Source organism: Centroberyx gerrardi, chromosome 4 (genome assembly GCF_048128805.1).
Source record: "Centroberyx gerrardi isolate f3 chromosome 4, fCenGer3.hap1.cur.20231027, whole genome shotgun sequence".
In the NCBI taxonomy this organism is placed as follows: Eukaryota; Metazoa; Chordata; class Actinopteri; order Beryciformes; family Berycidae; genus Centroberyx; species Centroberyx gerrardi.
This window is the reverse complement of record NC_136000.1, coordinates 29,018,896-29,036,135: the sequence shown is the minus strand read 5'-3', so window position 1 is coordinate 29,036,135 and position 17,240 is coordinate 29,018,896. Positions and strand designations below refer to the sequence as shown.

Here is a 17,240-nt window from a genome sequence, read left to right as displayed (position 1 = left end):
CAAATGAACACTATTAATTAGTGCTATTATCTATCTTTCTATCTATCTATCTATCTATCTATCTATCTATCTATCTATCTAATTGGTAATTATAGCTTAATGACTTGTCTTGTGCCAAATGAAAGGAAGGAACAAAGGGTTAGTCTGTCTCTGTCCATTGTCCGTCCTTCCTCCCTTCCTTCTTTCCTTCCTTCCTTCCTTCCTTTCATTTGGCACTTTACAAGTCTTGTAACATTTAAACTATGAATACCAAATCAGTACTGGCTAAACGTAGTTAAACCACTAGATATGTACATGTGATGAAACTCCTCCCCAACACTGACACCTGAACTGGACTGGGTCTGGTTGCTTTGGAGTAAAACAGCAAAAAATGGCCTTAAACTCAAACCTGAGTGAAAATGTAGGCAGTTACATATAACTGGTGACTTGTAAAAGCAGACATTCAAGGTAGCTTCCCCAACACTGCTTATCAATAGTAATGTTACTGCATAACTCCAAATTACAGTAATGCTTTATCCTCAACACTGGCAATGCCAATCTTTCACCTTCTGTGTCAGTTCACAGCACATTGCAGAGAATCAGCAGTTTAAAGCAATCAGTGGGCTTCACTCTTCACCTCAACAAGGCTCTCTCTCTCTCTCCCTCTCTCTCTCTCTCACACACACACACACACACACACACACACACACAATCACTTATGAGGTCCATCACATGATCAACAAAAATATCCCCTACATGATTTGTGTTTATTCTCAAACCAGGGTGTTTTTCAAAGAACGACACAGACACAATAAGCCACTTGTTCCTTTGTTTGCAATGAAAGAATTTACTTTTAATATAGCTATGTTACAAAATACACAGTTAGTGGTCAGAGATAAAGGGGGTCAAGGCAGACATCTGGGCCTAGGATGGTTGCTATATTGGGGGGGGGGGGGGGGGGGGGGGCACTTGGGGTGTAATATCAGAACCAGCAGTGATCAGTTCCCAGCTCTAGCTAAGCTTTGCAGCCTCTGAGGGAGGGTGACGGTAGAGAAATGGACCCTCTCCCTCTTCAGAGACTGTCTGACAGTCTGCTGCAGGCCCAGCTCCATGTACTCCTGCTTCTGCTCGTCATACTGGGGCCACTGGACCAGATCGGCACCGTTGGGAGAGCTGAGGATGTAAAGCAGGATCATGAGAATGACGGTGACAGTGAATTGTCATTGTTATTATATTTCATTTGTTAAAATGAATAGTTCTTCACAGCGCACATATGCATGCCGAGACACTTTCTGTACATATGTATGACCTTCTATGGCCTGGTAAAATGTACAGCATGCATTCTGTAAATTCACGTTTTTTTTCTTCATATTCTCATACGTTCCCATTTGTTATATATATTGAATATATCTTGATGTTTTCATTATTTTCATACAGCATTTATTTCATATATTTTCATATTGTATATATGATCCATTAATTTCTTTGTCTCAGCTTGCTCTGCTGTTGTTCTGCACAGACTGCATACATGCTGTAATGCATATAGAGACATTTCTCCTTAATTTGTTCTAGAGCTGTAATTGTCAGTTTCGTTATGTTTAAAAGCCTCCTGCCTGCTCTATTCTTATTCATATTTCATTTTGCAGTATCCTACTGCATATCCATACTGTAATATATACATTTCGGTTAGCACGTCTCAGTGCCTGTACTCACCCAGTGCGGACAAAATTGGCCCAGTATGCCATCATGGTCCTACAAAGCTTGTCCTCCTCCTCTGTGATGTTGCCTAAAGATGGGACACTTTTTTTTAGAAACTACAGATAGAGTTCAATTCCATACTTAGAAAGATTAACACTGAGTCTTGCCAAAGAAATTGCCAGTGTGAAAGCAAAACATATAGAATTGTATTGAAGTTATAACATCTAAAGACATTACACAATTTGAGAATGTAAAGTTTTTTTTAAGGTAAGGTAAGATAAGGTTAGACTAGAGTATTTTGGTATGAACAAGGGTTTCATACCAAAATACTGGCACTTAAGGCCCAACACTTGAGCTTGTAGCTATTCATACTTGGCCTCCAATGAAAATAGCCAGGATCAAGAAGTTCCCATGCTAATACCATAACAGTACTATACAACGAAGTTCACAAGAGCCATTGATATGCAGCCCAAGTGGTGGAGCCTACCTATGATTTTTATATGTCCGCTCCAAAAGCAGCCGCCAAACATGAAGCCGACGTCATCCGCGTGATCCGCCTTCACAAAGCTGGGTCTGCTCAGCTTGTGCATCTCAGGACGGTGTACGAACTCGTACACATAAACTGGAATACCCGCATCTAAAAACACAAGGGAGAGAATAGAAGAGAGCAGTTTGGGCTGAGTGGGAGAGAGTCTTGAAAATCCAGTGGGTGGGGAGTTCTTGTTCCAAAACAGAGTTTAGGTCAGAAAGTGAAGTTTTGGAAGCCAGAAATCTCTGCAGCTGGTGAAGTAATCGCTGAGTCATTGATATTGATCAACAACCCTATCAACCCCCCACAGATATATCATGGTCATTTTTTTGCCATGAGGCAGTAAAAACCCTTTAACTCAAACAACAATAGGCGAATTTCACTCACGCCATTTTGCATCCCAAATTTAAGTGAACTAATTTGAAGGATGCACTGCAACAATACAAGGATGTTCACTAATTTCTAGCTGTCCCTCCTGACCTCTGTGGTAGCCGGCCACTTTGACGACGGGCAGAGTCATCAGTAGGTCTCCCAGGATCTCGGTGAAGCCGTCCCTGATGTCCTCTGGAGTTACAGCGTCTTTCAGGTATTCATCTGCGATAAGAGGGTTGGCAGAGGAGGCCTGGGACAGGCAGGTACGGGGGGGATAACGCATTTAGCCGAGGGTAGGGAAGCATTTGCTGATTTTTTCCTCTGAATCCTTAAACAAGAGGGATCATCTCATCCCATCATCGGCCCTGAAATCGTCCACTGACCGTGTGACGACACATTGGTGCAGTTGGAACCTGGTCCAGTCAGTGTTGTCTACCTTAGATATGATGGACACTACAGTTTAATGTATTTCAATCAATAACAATTTAAGTAATTTGAATATATAATGCAGAATTCATCAGTACTACACTGGTTGTCTATGGGAAGCCCTTAACCTGAATTGATTCTACTTCTTATTATCCTGGGTTTCAATGGAGAGTTTTAGTGTCCCATGGTCTAAATGTTTTTCAGAGGCTTCTCCACCTTGACAAGAATAATATTCTGGGGAAAAAAACACTGAATCCTTGTGATTTGGGGGATTTTTTTGCCATGAAAATGGTCAAATTTAAAGATATCGGCATCTTCAATAAAAAAAAATCAGCATTGGCCATCAAAAACCCATCAGCAAACCCATGTAGGACGTTCTCTTATCTAATATTTCAATATTTCTTCTTGTTAGATTCATTGGCTATAACAGTACCATTGTCATTGTAATCACCATCATCCTCATTATCATCACTAACAACAAGAATAACAACAACAACTATCATGTAGCTCACCCCAGGAGGGTTGAACAGGTCCATCACTGCCAGCACCGACTCTCTGGTCATACTGTTATGCCAGCCAGGAGGGGCAAAAGTCTACCAACATTAGAAAAACTGTTAAAAAATGAGTCCAAAATGAAACACAAATCCTCAAAGTCAAAGAACAGCATCTTCACCCCTTTCAGAAATGGGTGATATGAGTTTTGAGGGACATCTGACATCAGTAAAGCTTTGAACATTGGCCCGCAACGGAGCGAGAACTCTCTGACCTGAGGCAGGATCCATCCGAACTCGTGGTTGGTCACTCCCATCATGACGGGAACCTTCAGCACCTCCTTCTTCTTGAGCAGCTCCTCGGCCATGTCGGTCAGAAACACGCCGTCCACCACTCCTCCCAGGTAAACCTTCATCTGAACACAAGGCCAAGCTCACTGTTACGGAACATCTGAGGAGCGGAACTTTGGCCCAACGGATGCAGGAAACCAGACTTTCAACTGAGACGCAAGAGTTCAGCAGCGGAGCGTGTTCACAGTCTGCCATCTTGTGGCTGAAGTTGGACTAACATGATCTGATCTGGGTTTTTATACAGAAACACTAGCAATATATGACTATGAAGTATCTAATAAGGACTAGAGCCTTCCTTTTCCTTTAGAACAGCTTCCTTGTCCTGCTGTCATCCTGCATCCTGAACTGTGTGTAGCTGATATTAGATATTTCTTCAAGAAGGAAAGCCTCCAGTTCTTTGAGGGATGAAGGAGGTGGAAATCTACTTTAGTGATGTTTAGATCTGCTGACTGGGGCCATGAAAGGAGTTTGACTTCACCCTACTGAGAAAAACGAGACATAAGGACCAGGAGAGTCGCGGCGGTACACCTTCAGAAAGCTGTTTACCTTTTTGGATGCATCAACTAACTCCTGTTCGGTCTTTCCTCTCAGACATCGGACCATCTCCTCTGTGCTGCTGCGGTCACAGTCAGTCAGGTTGGCCACAATCTGAAAGAAACACACAAATCCCAAAAGTAGAAGTACCATGAAGGAATAGTTCTCTAGTGAAAATAAAAGTCCTCTATACAAATTTCTACATAGGTAAACATGTTAAAGTCTTTTCCACCGTAAACTGTGGCAGAAACCTGTCAATATTGTTGCAATTTCATGAACATATACTCATTCCCCAGGTATACACAGTATCATACCTTGGCTTGAGACAGTGGATGGTTTGTAGTGTAGGCCCCCAGTATTGCTACTCCACTTTGGAAAATTGCCCTCTGAAACAATCCTTTGGCTTGTGGAGACAGAGTCTGTCAGACAGGAGATATAGAATATGGATAGATAGATAGATAGATAGATAGATAGATAGATAGATAGATAGATAGACTGGAAACACCCAAAATGCATAAACGAAAATATGTGTATCCAAACTGCAGTTAATCTAGTATGTTTTGCAGTATTTGTCATTTTCTTTACAAACTCCAAGGCACACCTGAGCTCACTGCAGTGTTTACCAGTATTTTCACATTTTTCCTTTTCTAGTTGTTTCCTTTACCAGAATGGATGCGCTGATGCCACCTGCAGACTCTCCGGCGATGGTGACGGACCGCGGGTCGCCGCCGAACGCCTCAATATTCTCCTGGACCCATTTCAGAGCCGCTATCTGGTCCAGGAAACCCCAGTTGCCCTGAGCGTGTTCGTCTCCGGTGCTTTGAGCGGGAAAATCAAGACATTTGGAAGTGTGAGGTTAGAGATTCCTGCAGATGCATTTCACTGAGAGAAGCTTGGGAAAAACAAAATAATAATGATTTCATATGTTACTGTGGATTTTTCTGGCGTTTCTGGCTTATATCTTTTTTTTTTTTTAACTCTATTATCTCTACACTATTCTATTCTATTCTTCTTCAGTTACAAAGTGCTTTATAGTCAAAATAAAAGAAAGCCCAAAAACAATAAGAACTACTAAAAGAGAAAAAGTACAATAACAACAATAAGATGGAACAATAAAAGGCAAAAACAGAATAACAGCAACAGAAAAAAAGAGTAAGCAAGGATCCTAAACAGACGTAAAAACAGGAGAATAAAACGGTGACATAAAAGCAGAAGAGACTATAAAAAGGCCTATAAACAAGTAGGATTCTACTCTACTCTATTCATAGTTTAAAATAGTTTAAAAAAGTGCTTCCTAGATTTTAAAAACTATGACCGGAATGATGACTAGCGCCGCACATCCCCTACCTCAGGAATCCCAGAATGCCGAGGCGATACTGAATGAGAACCACCACCATGTTTTCGTAAGCAGCCAATGGGGCGCCGTCGTACTGCGAGGCCGCCCCCATGGACAAGCCTCCTCCATGGATCCACACCATCACCTGGTCAGCAACACAACACTCCACAGCTGAACCTCCACACACAACACTTGACTTGAAGCGCATTGTGTTGCATTAAAGGCACATTACAATCATAATAATACAATCATAAGGCAAACATGAGAAAATTACATTCTACTTAAGGTGATGCTTTACTTGAGGTGGTGCTCATAAGGCATTATAAGGCATCATAAGTGCATGATCATTACTGCAATTGGAGCATGATACAATAAACACAAAATGTAAATGTAAAATGTAATGACATGATATCAAATTGGCCAACAGGTGCATTGTGATGCATTTCAAGCAGATTACAAGCCCATTAGAGGCATAGATAAACTTTTCTTTTAACGCAATCATCAGACAAACATCCGAAAATTACAGCCAGTTTAATTATATCATGGTCTGATTAGAATATTGATCATGCACTGACTGTGTCATTGTAATGTTTTTATGGTTTTATGGTTACCAAAGTGTGACTGAGACTGTGTCAGTACCTGGCAATGGCACTATGATTTTACATAGCTGTCAAGAGCATCAGGTAAAGATAACAGCGAAATTGGTTATTGAGTGATCAAGTCAGTAAGTGTATATACAGTGTTGTGAAAAAAGTTGAGTCTTTGCACAATTTGTTGGGCAACAAAATGATTTTAAAATGAAATTACTTGATTATTTTGTCTGAGACCTGTACAATGTTCTCTATTGATAATAATAACAATAATAATAATAATAATAATAACTTAATTTATATAACACCTTTAAAAACAGAGTTTACAAAGTGCTTTGACAGTCAAAATAAAAGCAGAATACTCAAAATTTGAATTTAAAAGCAATGAGACAATAATGAACAGGGATTAAATTCAGATGGAGGACAGAGGTGGAAAAGAGCAACATTCAAGTAAATAGTGGGATAACCGTAAAATGAAAACTAAAATGAAACAGTCAGGATAAAATAAAATAAAAGCAAGTTAAAATTAAGATAAAAAGACAATAAAAAAACAATAAAGACACAATAAAAAGATGATAAAAGGACGATAAAAGATGCTAAAAAGATATAAAGAAGACATCACATAAAAGCAAGTCTATAAAAATGGGTTTTAAGAAGTGATTTAAAATAAGTCACTGATTCTGCTATTACACTAAATAAGAAAATTCTATATATATTTTGTTAGAAAATTCAAATAAATGAAAAATGTGGTGTGCAACAGTAAGTGCAACCCTTGTTTCATTAGAGCTAAATTGTGTCACTGACGATATTTGATCAACGTTTCATATCTTGTGCTGCTGTGATCTCATATTCAGGTTGTAGCTATAAATTCTGAACATTATTTGCCATTCAAAATGTAGTTATTCTGCATTTTTAGCCAAACAAAAGCTCATAACAGGTCTCAATGGGATCTCAATGGATTTCAGGGTGTAGGATGGATCTCAGAAAACAGTATAGTGTGGAATGTGAGCTTCACTTATGGATGGCATTGGGGTCCAGCTCTTCAAGTTTCAAAGAAAAAAGAAATGATCAAGCTCCCCTCACTATATCTGGAAATACATACAGGTTCATATGCATTTTTTATACGTATTCAAGCTTTTTCACAGCACTGTATATTCTCCAATAATATAATCTATAGTCTCCTGAACTTACTGGCAGTTTGTCTCCTGTCACTGCCTCAGCTGGAGTGTATACGTTCAGATAGAGACAGTCCTCTGAAACCTCTGGTGGGGTGAATTCAATGGACATGATCTGAGTAGCCCGCACGGCTGTCGCTGAATCCTGGATACACCTGAGAGAGAGAGAGAGAGAGAGAGAGAGAGAGAGAGAGAGAAAACAAAGAAGGAAGAGCCAAGAAACAGATAAAGCAGAGGTGAGTCACCTCGCCGGTTCACGGCCCTGCACGTTGGGTGATTCGGGGGGTCGGACGGTCTCACATGGGAGGCTGGCGCGTGCCGTCTCTCTCCCCCTCCCAGGGCCCCGTGCCCTGGGGGGCCGCCAGGCGCAGGGGCCCCACGGGGGGCCGGGCGAAGGGGATTCCCAGGTAGCACTTCGCCCTCCTCTCGGTGCCTCTCACCGCCTCGTACGCTCCTCGGACTTGGCCATTTTTCAGAGAGACCACGGGCTCCGCAGGCCCTGCTGCAAAATACACAGGTAAGTCGTACAAGCCCATACGGTGCCATAGGGGAACATACATATAAAACACATTGGTTAGCAGAAAGATGGAGATTAATCTAGTGATAACTGGGAGAAAAGATGGATTATAAACTGCCAATATCAACAAAAGTATGTCTTCTTGGAGAAAAGACTGAAATATCACAATTAAATAATGCATTTACAGTGCTGACAAACCTCTTATTTTAAATATGTGGATAGAACAAATGATGCAAAGTGCCTCGTATGAAAAACTGTTGGGAGGACCAGTAGGGAAAAATGGGAATCCCTGGGAATTATGGGATCATTTTTTGTGAATATGTATTTAGGAGAGGAAATCATTTAGAATGTTGGCAAATAATTTTAAATGGGGAGGAAAATGTATCTCCTCTATTTCCCAATGTATCCCATAACTGAAGTGCTGCATTTTTACATAGGATGGAATTAACTTTTTACTGTTTATGCCCAATTGCTGCCTTGGATTGTCACCCATGAAATGATTGAGCTGTATGAATGCAACTGTTACGAATAACGTTGCCTTTTATTTATTCAATGTTAAAATGACAATAAAAAGTTACACCATATGCTAGTCTTTTCCTGACCTCACACACATTTTCTTTTCTGTGCAAACAAACTAACTGGCTTGTAAACAGATGTGAAATATTTGAGCAAGATTCAATTTCACTATGACATTCAAACTTTATCAAGTAGTGACATTTCTCATGCAATTATGATGATTCACAGTATGAGAGGAAGAGGATTAGGGCCACATGTGAAAAATTTGAGTTCTTTAATCTCAGAATTCTGAGATTAAAGTCAGAATTCTGAGTTTAAAGTCAGAATTCCGAGATTCTGAGATTAAGAATTGTAAGAATAAAGTCAGAATTGTGAGATTAAAATCAGGATTGTAATAATAAACTCTGAATTCTGATTTAATTCTTACAATTCTGACTTTATTTTCAGAATTCTGACTTTAATCTCAGAATTCTGACTTTAATTTCAGAATTCTGACTTCAATCTCAGAATTCTGAGATACAGTTTTCACATGGCCTTAATCCTCTTCCGTACACGAGACACAAACTCTGAGAAAATGTCACCATGATCATGATGCTACTCGTAAATGTGTTTTCTGTTAGTGTGAAGCAGAGGCCTGGTGTCAGAGACATCCACCTTGTAAACTGTGGTTTTGCTCAGTTTTACCAGCCAGTTTATGAATGTTCTCTGCTCTAAAAACCACAAAACATTCAATTAGACGATCCATCCACAGTGGAAAATGTCCTGTCCTGGTATGAAGAGCAGTGTTTTCTTACCTGGTGCTGCAGGCGCTGGCGCTATCGCTATCGCTGTCAGGGCAGGAAGCAGGTAAACAATGGACAGCGCTGTTCTCATCCTGACTTGTTTTCTAGAAAAGACAGAGAGAAACACAATGTACCGGCAGAGAAGTAGCTCTCTGTCCCCTGTCCTGTCCTTATAGCACCTCCCCTTTAACACACACACACACACACACACACAAACACGAGTATATGTCAACATACAGTGAGCACACAAAATGAATCTCTCTCTCTCTCTCTCTTACACACACGTATCACAAACAACAAGCTTATTATGTCACCACCGCCACTCAGCATGAACAGCATAATCTCCATTGATTTAACCTCCAGTGCACCACAACCAGAACTCTGACCAGCCAGTCAGAAATTACCAAATCGCGCTCTTTGACCACTGCGGCCCACACTAGCAAACCATCCACTCTTTCCTACAGTACACCGAACACACAATGTTCTCTCACTTCTGGGAAATGATAACTGTTTTCTGGTTCAGTGTCACTGTACAGGATCGATTTTAGGGGAATGAAAACAGAACACAATCAAATTCATGTGCTTTATTGTGAAATAGCGATAGTTCCGTTTTTTTTGCACTGACTGAGATAATTGTTTGCTGTTCATGTTACCCTACGGCACTTCAGTATGTCATTATATTGCACACACATACGTATGGTTAACTGTATGCATCAAGCAAAAACTTTACAGACATAGATATTAGCTGATTAGAGATGTCTAAAAACGTTGAGGCGTTCTGTAGTATGAGCATTAACAGCTGAGTGGTGGTGCAGGACATTTTGTCAGCTGGCTGACATTGTTCACTGCCACTCTGCACTGTGCCTTCCATTGAGAAATAAAGAAAGAGACAAAGAAACAAAGAAGGAATGAATGAAAGACAAGCAAGAAAGCGAGCAAAAAAACAAGCGAGAAAGCAAGAAAGACAGCAAGATAGCAAGCAAGCAAGCAACCCAGCAAGAAAGCAAGAAAGACCTCAAGAGAAAAGAAAGATGGCAAGAAAACAAGAAAGAAAGAAACAAAGACAGAAAGAAAGACAGCAAGAAAGACCTCAAGAGAAAAGAAAGATGGCAAGAAAACAAGAAAGAAACAAAGACAGAAAGAAAGACAGCAAGAAAGAAAGAAAGCAAGGACACAAGTAAGACCTCAAGAAAACAAGCAAAAAAGACAGCAAGAAAAAAGAAAGACATCAAGAAAACAAGAAAACAAGAAAGAAAGACAGCAACACAGCAAGACAGCAAAACAGCAAGCAAGCAAGCAAATAAACAAGCAACCCAGCAAGAAAGCAAGAAAGCCCTCAAGAAAAGCAAGCCAGAAAGACAGCAAGAAAAAAGACGGCAAGAAAGAAAGAAAGAAAGAAAGAATGTTACAAAGAAGGAATGAATGAAATACTTCGACTTTTGATGTCCTTTAATGAAACATCTCACAGCAACATAGAGAACATAACTAAAATCACCTTAAAAACTCAACAACCCCCCATCCCCCATCCATATTGCATTGTGCAGCCCCAAGCATTCATAACAGAAACATAACGTCACTCCTGGGAGAAAAAAACATGGACAACCGTTTCTGATACCCCGCAGAAAGGATTCCCATCTCCCACCTTGGATCCAGCCGGGTCAAGAAGCGGTTTGTCGCCAGGACCTCATGCACTATCCTCATGACCTCTTAGGAAGTGGCAGCTTGTATAAGACTCTCCACCTAAACCCTGCAGGACCCTCCTCACTCCTCAGTACCTCCTGGCACTGGTGCTTACTAGTGTCCTTCAAGACCCTGAGGTTCCTGACCTTAACGCTAATACTGCACACAGGACTTTACCCCCTGCCTTCCCGAACTGCCCCAGTCTTGGAGTAGAGCAAGTCCGGGCCTCCTTTCCTCCTTTAAGCCCGGCGTCATCAGGCATCCAGCAGAAAACCCTGAAGAAGCCCCCCAGCAGCTTCAGCAAGGTCTGTCCAGTCTGTTGGCCAAGGTCTTGGGAGGGGTTTCCAGCCTCCCATGACAGGAAAGTGAGAAAGCGAGCGAGGAAACAAGCGAGATAGTGTAGCCAGGTGGAACTGGGGACACAAGTCAGGTGGCCTGTCGGACGTAGTGTAGGTGTGGCACCTGTCTTTCCTCACGTGTATTTCCGGGGGTTGGGACGGGCAAACTTTTCTCTTTGTTTGAGCCAGAGACAAGATGTGCGGATAGCGGGGCTCGTGCATTCCGTTTGCCTCGTGAGTATGGTTTGGATATTTACATAGTCGAGAAAGTTTATTCTTAAGCTCCGGTAAAGTGTCTGGATTGCTGAATTGAGTTTAAAAAGAAAACTATTTACAGAAAGGTGCTATCGGCCGGGCAGTCTCACGGAGGGTGGTGTGCATGAGCCAGTGCTGCGCAGGTATTTTGCTGTTTGTATGTCTTTGGTATTTTGTTCAAGATGTTATGTGATTATATTGTATTAAGTATTGTATTGTGCTAGCGCAGTTAATGGGATGTGGTTCTTCCTAGCGGCAGTTGTCCTAGCTGTTGGTCCCGGGTCCCTTGTAGCTCCAGAGACGGAAGCATAGTCTACCGTAGTGGGTGAGTGGGCATTGCTGCTGCTGCTTGTAGTAAATTTATTTGTATTCATTTGGATAGCATGGGATGTATTTTATGTGTGAATGATACGGTTCTGTTGTGTGCATTTGTAGGACTGTTGTTCATGTGTTGGTCACTGCTTTAGCCTACAGCTGCGCATGTTAGCTCTAGCTGGCGTTCATTGTAGCTTGTATTGATGCAGTTGACAGTGTGTGTGAACCTGTGGCACTGGTGCACTTTAATATTGTGGAGCCAAGTTACTTTTGATGTCCAACTTGCCTCTTCAAGACCATAGTTTCTTAAAATTAACGGATTGTGAATAAAGATTATTTTTGTAAACTAATCCGGTGTCTGGCTGCTTACCTTTAAGAGGTCCAAGACCTGCTCAATATTGTTCTAAGGTCAAGGGCAAGAAAGAAAGCAACAAAGAAAGAAAGCAAGAAAGGCAGCAAGAAAGCGAGTGAGGAAGCAAGCAAGAAAGAAAGCAAGACAGCAAGAAAGACCTCAAGAAAGCAAGCAAGAAAGATGGCAAGAAAGAAGAAAGATGGCAAGGAAACAAGAAAGAAGGAAAGAGAGAAAGAAAGCAAGAAAGATAGCAAGAAAGCAAGCAAGCAACCCATCCAGAAAGCAAGAAAGACCTCAGGAAAGGAAGGCACACTTTTAAAGGGTAACTTCGGTATTTTCCCATCTTTTTGTGTCTAAGTGACTAAAGGGGACAACAATTTTTTAAATTGGTCCAGTATTGAGCGAGATCGCTTCAGCCGGCAGCTGCGAAACGAGCTGCAATGTAATCCGACGGGGCAAATCGCACTGTCAGTGTAGTAACCAAGTCTCGCTCAAGTCTTGCGAGAGTTGAGTTGTTGCAGGAAGTTACACATAGACCGGATCAAGTGAAAGGGAAAGAGAAACGTTTCATTTCTCTGTAGGGTCCTTTCCATAATGTTGTCAGACACTTATAATAACAATCTGAGCCTGTCAGTGGCAAAAACAAGCACTTTTAGTGGACGTACATTGACGGTGCGATTTGCCCCGTTGGATTACTTGCAGCCCGTTTCGCGGCTGCCGGTGTTCTGACAGTTTGCGCTACCCACTCAGGATGAGCTACCAGACTAGTCTGATGAACTAAGCCTCTCACTCGTAATGACCTACCCTAGCAAAAAACATTGTTTAGTAGCTACTCAGGTCAGATATGTGTGAGAAGCAGACATACAACCCCTATAAATGGGATTAAAAGTAGGGTAGCTCATTCTGTCAGGTAGGAAATATCTATCGGAATGGACTACTACCTCTATAAATGTGGTCAGGGGTGGAAAGAGTACAAAAAAAAATCTACTCAAGTAGAAGTACTGTTACTTTGATGAAATTGTACTTAAGCAGAAGTAAAATTACTGGTGTAAAAATCTACTTGAGTAAAAGTAAAAAGTAGCTCATTTAAAATGTACTCAGAGTAAAAGTTACTTAGTTACTTTTTTTTTTGGGGGGGGGGGGGGGGGGGTTATATCATCTCTCCCATGCAATAAAAAAGTACAAAAACATATATAAAGCTCAAACTAGTTTTTTTTTATTAAAAAACACCTTTGTAAAATTAAGTGCATCAACAGAGTCAAACATGTCACTTCAATTATGAGAGGTAATAGTGCTTGTGTCAGTACAGACCATCCCATAAAACATTTTCCAGTAACACAACCATTCCTATCTTCAGATATCTCTGTAAGCAAGAAATGTGTGTGTGTTATCTAAACAAAATCTAGACAAATCTAGACAAAACATTCTGGATGTCAAAAACTTCGTATGCATCTATGAATGTAAAAAATTCTAACTCTGTATGTTTAATGAACACATGACATTGATTATTTATACAATGATGAAAACAAATTTTGTTCACAGAGGAAACATCCATCAAAGCTGAAGGCCTGATATCACTGTGCTCTCGGTGTGCGGCTGTTGCAAAACTACACCATTTATGTATACAGTACTGCACTGTATGCATGTTAGGGCTAGGCGATGGGAAAGGGGGGGTATCACAATATTCAGAAGGACTTTTTTGATATTGATATACAGTATATAGATATCTGCTTAGCTATGGAAAATCACATGTTAAAGGGCAAGTTCAGAATTTTAGACCCCTAGCCCTATTTCCTACTTACCAATGATGTTGTCGATTAGTAGAGTCCTTTCTCTGGACAATCCATGCTGTTCTTCATACTGGATACCCGCAGCTCAGGCTAGTTACCCACAAACCAATGCAAAGTAAGTCAATGGGGCCACTCTCCAGTCTGTACAAGCCCTGAAATAAACGCTGAAACCTACTCCACAGTGCACCCAAAGTATGTTTCAGCGTTTATTTCAGGGCTTGTACAGATTGGAGAGTGGCCCCGTTGACTTTGTGTAATGCAGTTGAAACCACATTGTAGTAGCCCCCTGGGTAAACTCACTCCTAAGTTAAATACCTCCACTTTGCTACCTGAATTGGATCCTTTTCAGGTGGTGGACTGGATAAGACCATGGTATTAACTTGCGTGGTCAAGTGCTGCTGGTGAGCGGAGGAGGGTTGGCGGTTCGAGGCCAGGTCGGTGACAAGTGCCCAGTGCAAAGTGCCTGCCAGTAGCTAGTAACCACCTACTATATTTGCATTGGTTTGAAGCTAACTAGCTGCAGGTATCCAGTATGAAGAACAGCATGGATTGTGCTGAGAAAGGACTCTACCGATCGACAACATCATTGATAAGTAGGAAATAGGGCCAGGGGCCCAAAATTCTGAACTGACCCTTTAAGATAATCTAATCAATGTTCATCATAGTGGACTGCTTGGTGATAGGTAGTGTGATACAGTATCGAAATTAATCTGTAATTTCCAATTAACATTCTCAAATATTTCTGAAATCATTGTTGTGAGAAATCTGACATAATATCTACATTTTAGCATTAATTTAGACAACAAAATGTGTATCACGATTCATTACATCAAAAAATCCCACAATACGGTAATACAGACAGAAGATAAATGGTATATATCGGTATATTGCCCTGCCCTAATCTATGTCCAGATTACAGTTCCTCTTTTTATTTAATCTTTAGACCATTACTCTCTGAACTTTCTGTTTAGTTTGAGCAGGAGCTGGTTTTCAAAATTAGTAGAGTTCATCCTAGCTCGCTTTGCAGTGAACAGCAGTCCAGCACAGCTGAAGAGGCGCTCACAGGCAGCAGAGGCAGGCAGGCCAGTGTTGAGTTTGAGAGACAGCTTTTTGATGTAAGGAAGTGAGTTCAGTAGATCCATCTTGTCTGAGACACAGGCAAGGTACCCATCCAGCTCCCCTGTACCTTGTGACTTTCTGGACTTCAGTGACGAGAAGAAATCCTCTTCATCTGATGAGTGTTGGCCGACTTGCTCCATCTCATCCTGTCATTTGGTCAAGGTGATGTTTCACATAGGCCAAACCTGTAAAGTGACAAATACACACACAACACATAGAGTATATCTGACATTTAGGCTTTAATTTATGTGGCAACATAATTCATCATAATGTTGACATTACAATAACCAAACCGCTTTCCATACTTATGTAGACAGGCTCATTATATTGTTGCATGTATGACATTGTACTGAGTAGGAACACAGTGGACAGCATTGGGATTAATAATAAATAATAATAAAAATATGAACAACAATATTATTAAGCAATAATATTAAGTAATGAAATCATACCTGCTTCTGTGACATTAGCTTTCTCAGTCCAAGTGGTCTTGAACTTTGGCAGAAGGATTGCTGCAGCTATCAGTTCAGGGTCTTCCATCATCCCACCAAAGCACTTTTGGACACCATCTTGAATGGCTCTGATCAGTGATAGACACACCTTGGAGGATGCTTCCAGTCGTCTGAGTTTTGCTTGCAGCTGGAAGATCACCGGCAGCAGCCATCCCATGTGTGTGTTTGTCTCAGACTGAAGGATGTTTAATGCCTTCACCACAGGCTTCATCACAGACTCAGCCTGTATGAAATAAAGCAAATGTCAACAGATAAAAACTATGTTTTAAATGGGATGTTTGCCACAACCAAAATTCACAAAAGACAGGAAATTCAAGTTACCACCCCAAAGCAAAACAACTCTGTGCTAAGGATTTCCAGCAATCAGATGCTTTATTTACCTATCTCACTACTGATAATATTGATACCTTGTGGTCATTTTTATGATATGGAATAACAAGTCCACTCATGTTCGATTCAGGCTGTATGCTCAAGGTGTGTGTATTTATGTACTATTCACCCTGTATGTTTTATATATGGGAAGAGGTGTAATTGAAAATGTAATGGAAAATGTGTAGGAACCTTGAGATGGAACAGTCATAATTCCAAACTGTGAATAGTGATTACATAATATATGAATATCCTATTTAATGAATACTCACATTTTCACCTTGAATTCTTCACAGACATTTCTGATGGCGCCCTCTCCCTCCTCTTGTATGATTCATATGATCCTCTCCACAGCCATGTATGTCGAGTTCCACCGAGTTTGATTAGGCCGGATGAACTGGAGCTTGCATTCATCTTCCACGATTTCTGCAGCCATGTATGACCGACCTGTTTTGTTCCACATTGCTTGGCATTTCCCAAAGGCTGCACGTGATAGCCGTTTGTATGTATCATTCTGCCCTTCTGCCTTGGCAGCATCTGTTGTGGCGATTAAGTTTAACAGGTGGCACGCACACCTTTGATGTGGAGGAAGTTGGTACTCAAGACCGTTGTCTTCTTCCAGGATGTTGAATGTGTCCTGATGGTTGGCTTGGGGCTCTTCTTCAGTAGAGTCTTGGTCTGACTCGGCTTCCTTGGACGGGCTCAGCTCACCAAACACACTGAACGCTTTGATGAAGTTTGAGCCGCTGTCTGTTGTGATTCTTACCACTTTTCCCCTTATCCTGTACTGACAGTGATTGTCATCAAGGGCACCTGCTAGCACATCGAAGGTGTGGGACCCTCTCAACCTCTGGCAGGCAAGTGCAGCGGATCTTCTCTCGAAGGTTTCCTCATCTATCCAATGACAGGTGACCCCGATGTAACTTCTCTGGTGCGCTGTCCAACAATCAGTGGTAGTGGCGACATAGCTGACTCCACTGAGGTGCGACATCACAGTCCTCTTCATCTGAGTGGAAGCTGCCTGTATTCTGGTCCGGAGAGTGGGTCTGGAAATGACCTTGCATTGAGGATTCAGCAGCGATATAAGTTCTTTAAAAGCAGGTTGTTCAACCACAGCAAATGGATCAAGACCCTCGCAAATGAAGTTAATCATGACCTTGTCAACCTTCGCTTGTGGCACACATCTGGTTCCACCCACTGGCATCAGGTCACAT

The 17,240-nt window shown here is 41.3% G+C and overlaps 1 protein-coding gene across 1 annotated transcript; it reads right to left on the bottom strand.

Annotated features, from left to right (window-relative positions):
* Positions 1 to 959: 959 nt before the first annotated feature.
* Positions 960 to 17,017, bottom strand: LOC139927303 (cocaine esterase-like). Its single transcript, XM_078283285.1, has 14 exons — positions 16,602 to 17,017; positions 9,309 to 9,400; positions 7,782 to 7,983; positions 7,498 to 7,636; positions 5,728 to 5,861; positions 5,045 to 5,198; positions 4,695 to 4,799; positions 4,393 to 4,494; positions 3,771 to 3,911; positions 3,517 to 3,597; positions 2,687 to 2,828; positions 2,165 to 2,314; positions 1,693 to 1,765; positions 960 to 1,152 (listed from the first exon to the last, which is right to left on the bottom strand). The coding sequence occupies exons 1-14, from the start codon at positions 17,015 to 17,017 to the stop codon at positions 978 to 980; spliced, it is 2,106 nt and encodes a 701-aa protein (XP_078139411.1). The 3' UTR covers positions 960 to 977.
* Positions 17,018 to 17,240: the final 223 nt, after the last annotated feature.

Coding starts and splice junctions, on each gene's coding strand:
- LOC139927303 (XM_078283285.1), bottom strand. CDS start 17,017: ATGTCGCACCTCAGTGGAGTCAGCTATGTCGCCACTACCACTGATTGT. Junction 4,800..5,044: donor GCATCAGCGCATCCATTCTG/GTAAAGGAAACA, acceptor CCTGTCTGACAG/ACTCTGTCTCCACAAGCCAA. Junction 4,495..4,694: donor ATCCACTGTCTCAAGCCAAG/GTATGATACTGT, acceptor TGTTTCTTTCAG/ATTGTGGCCAACCTGACTGA.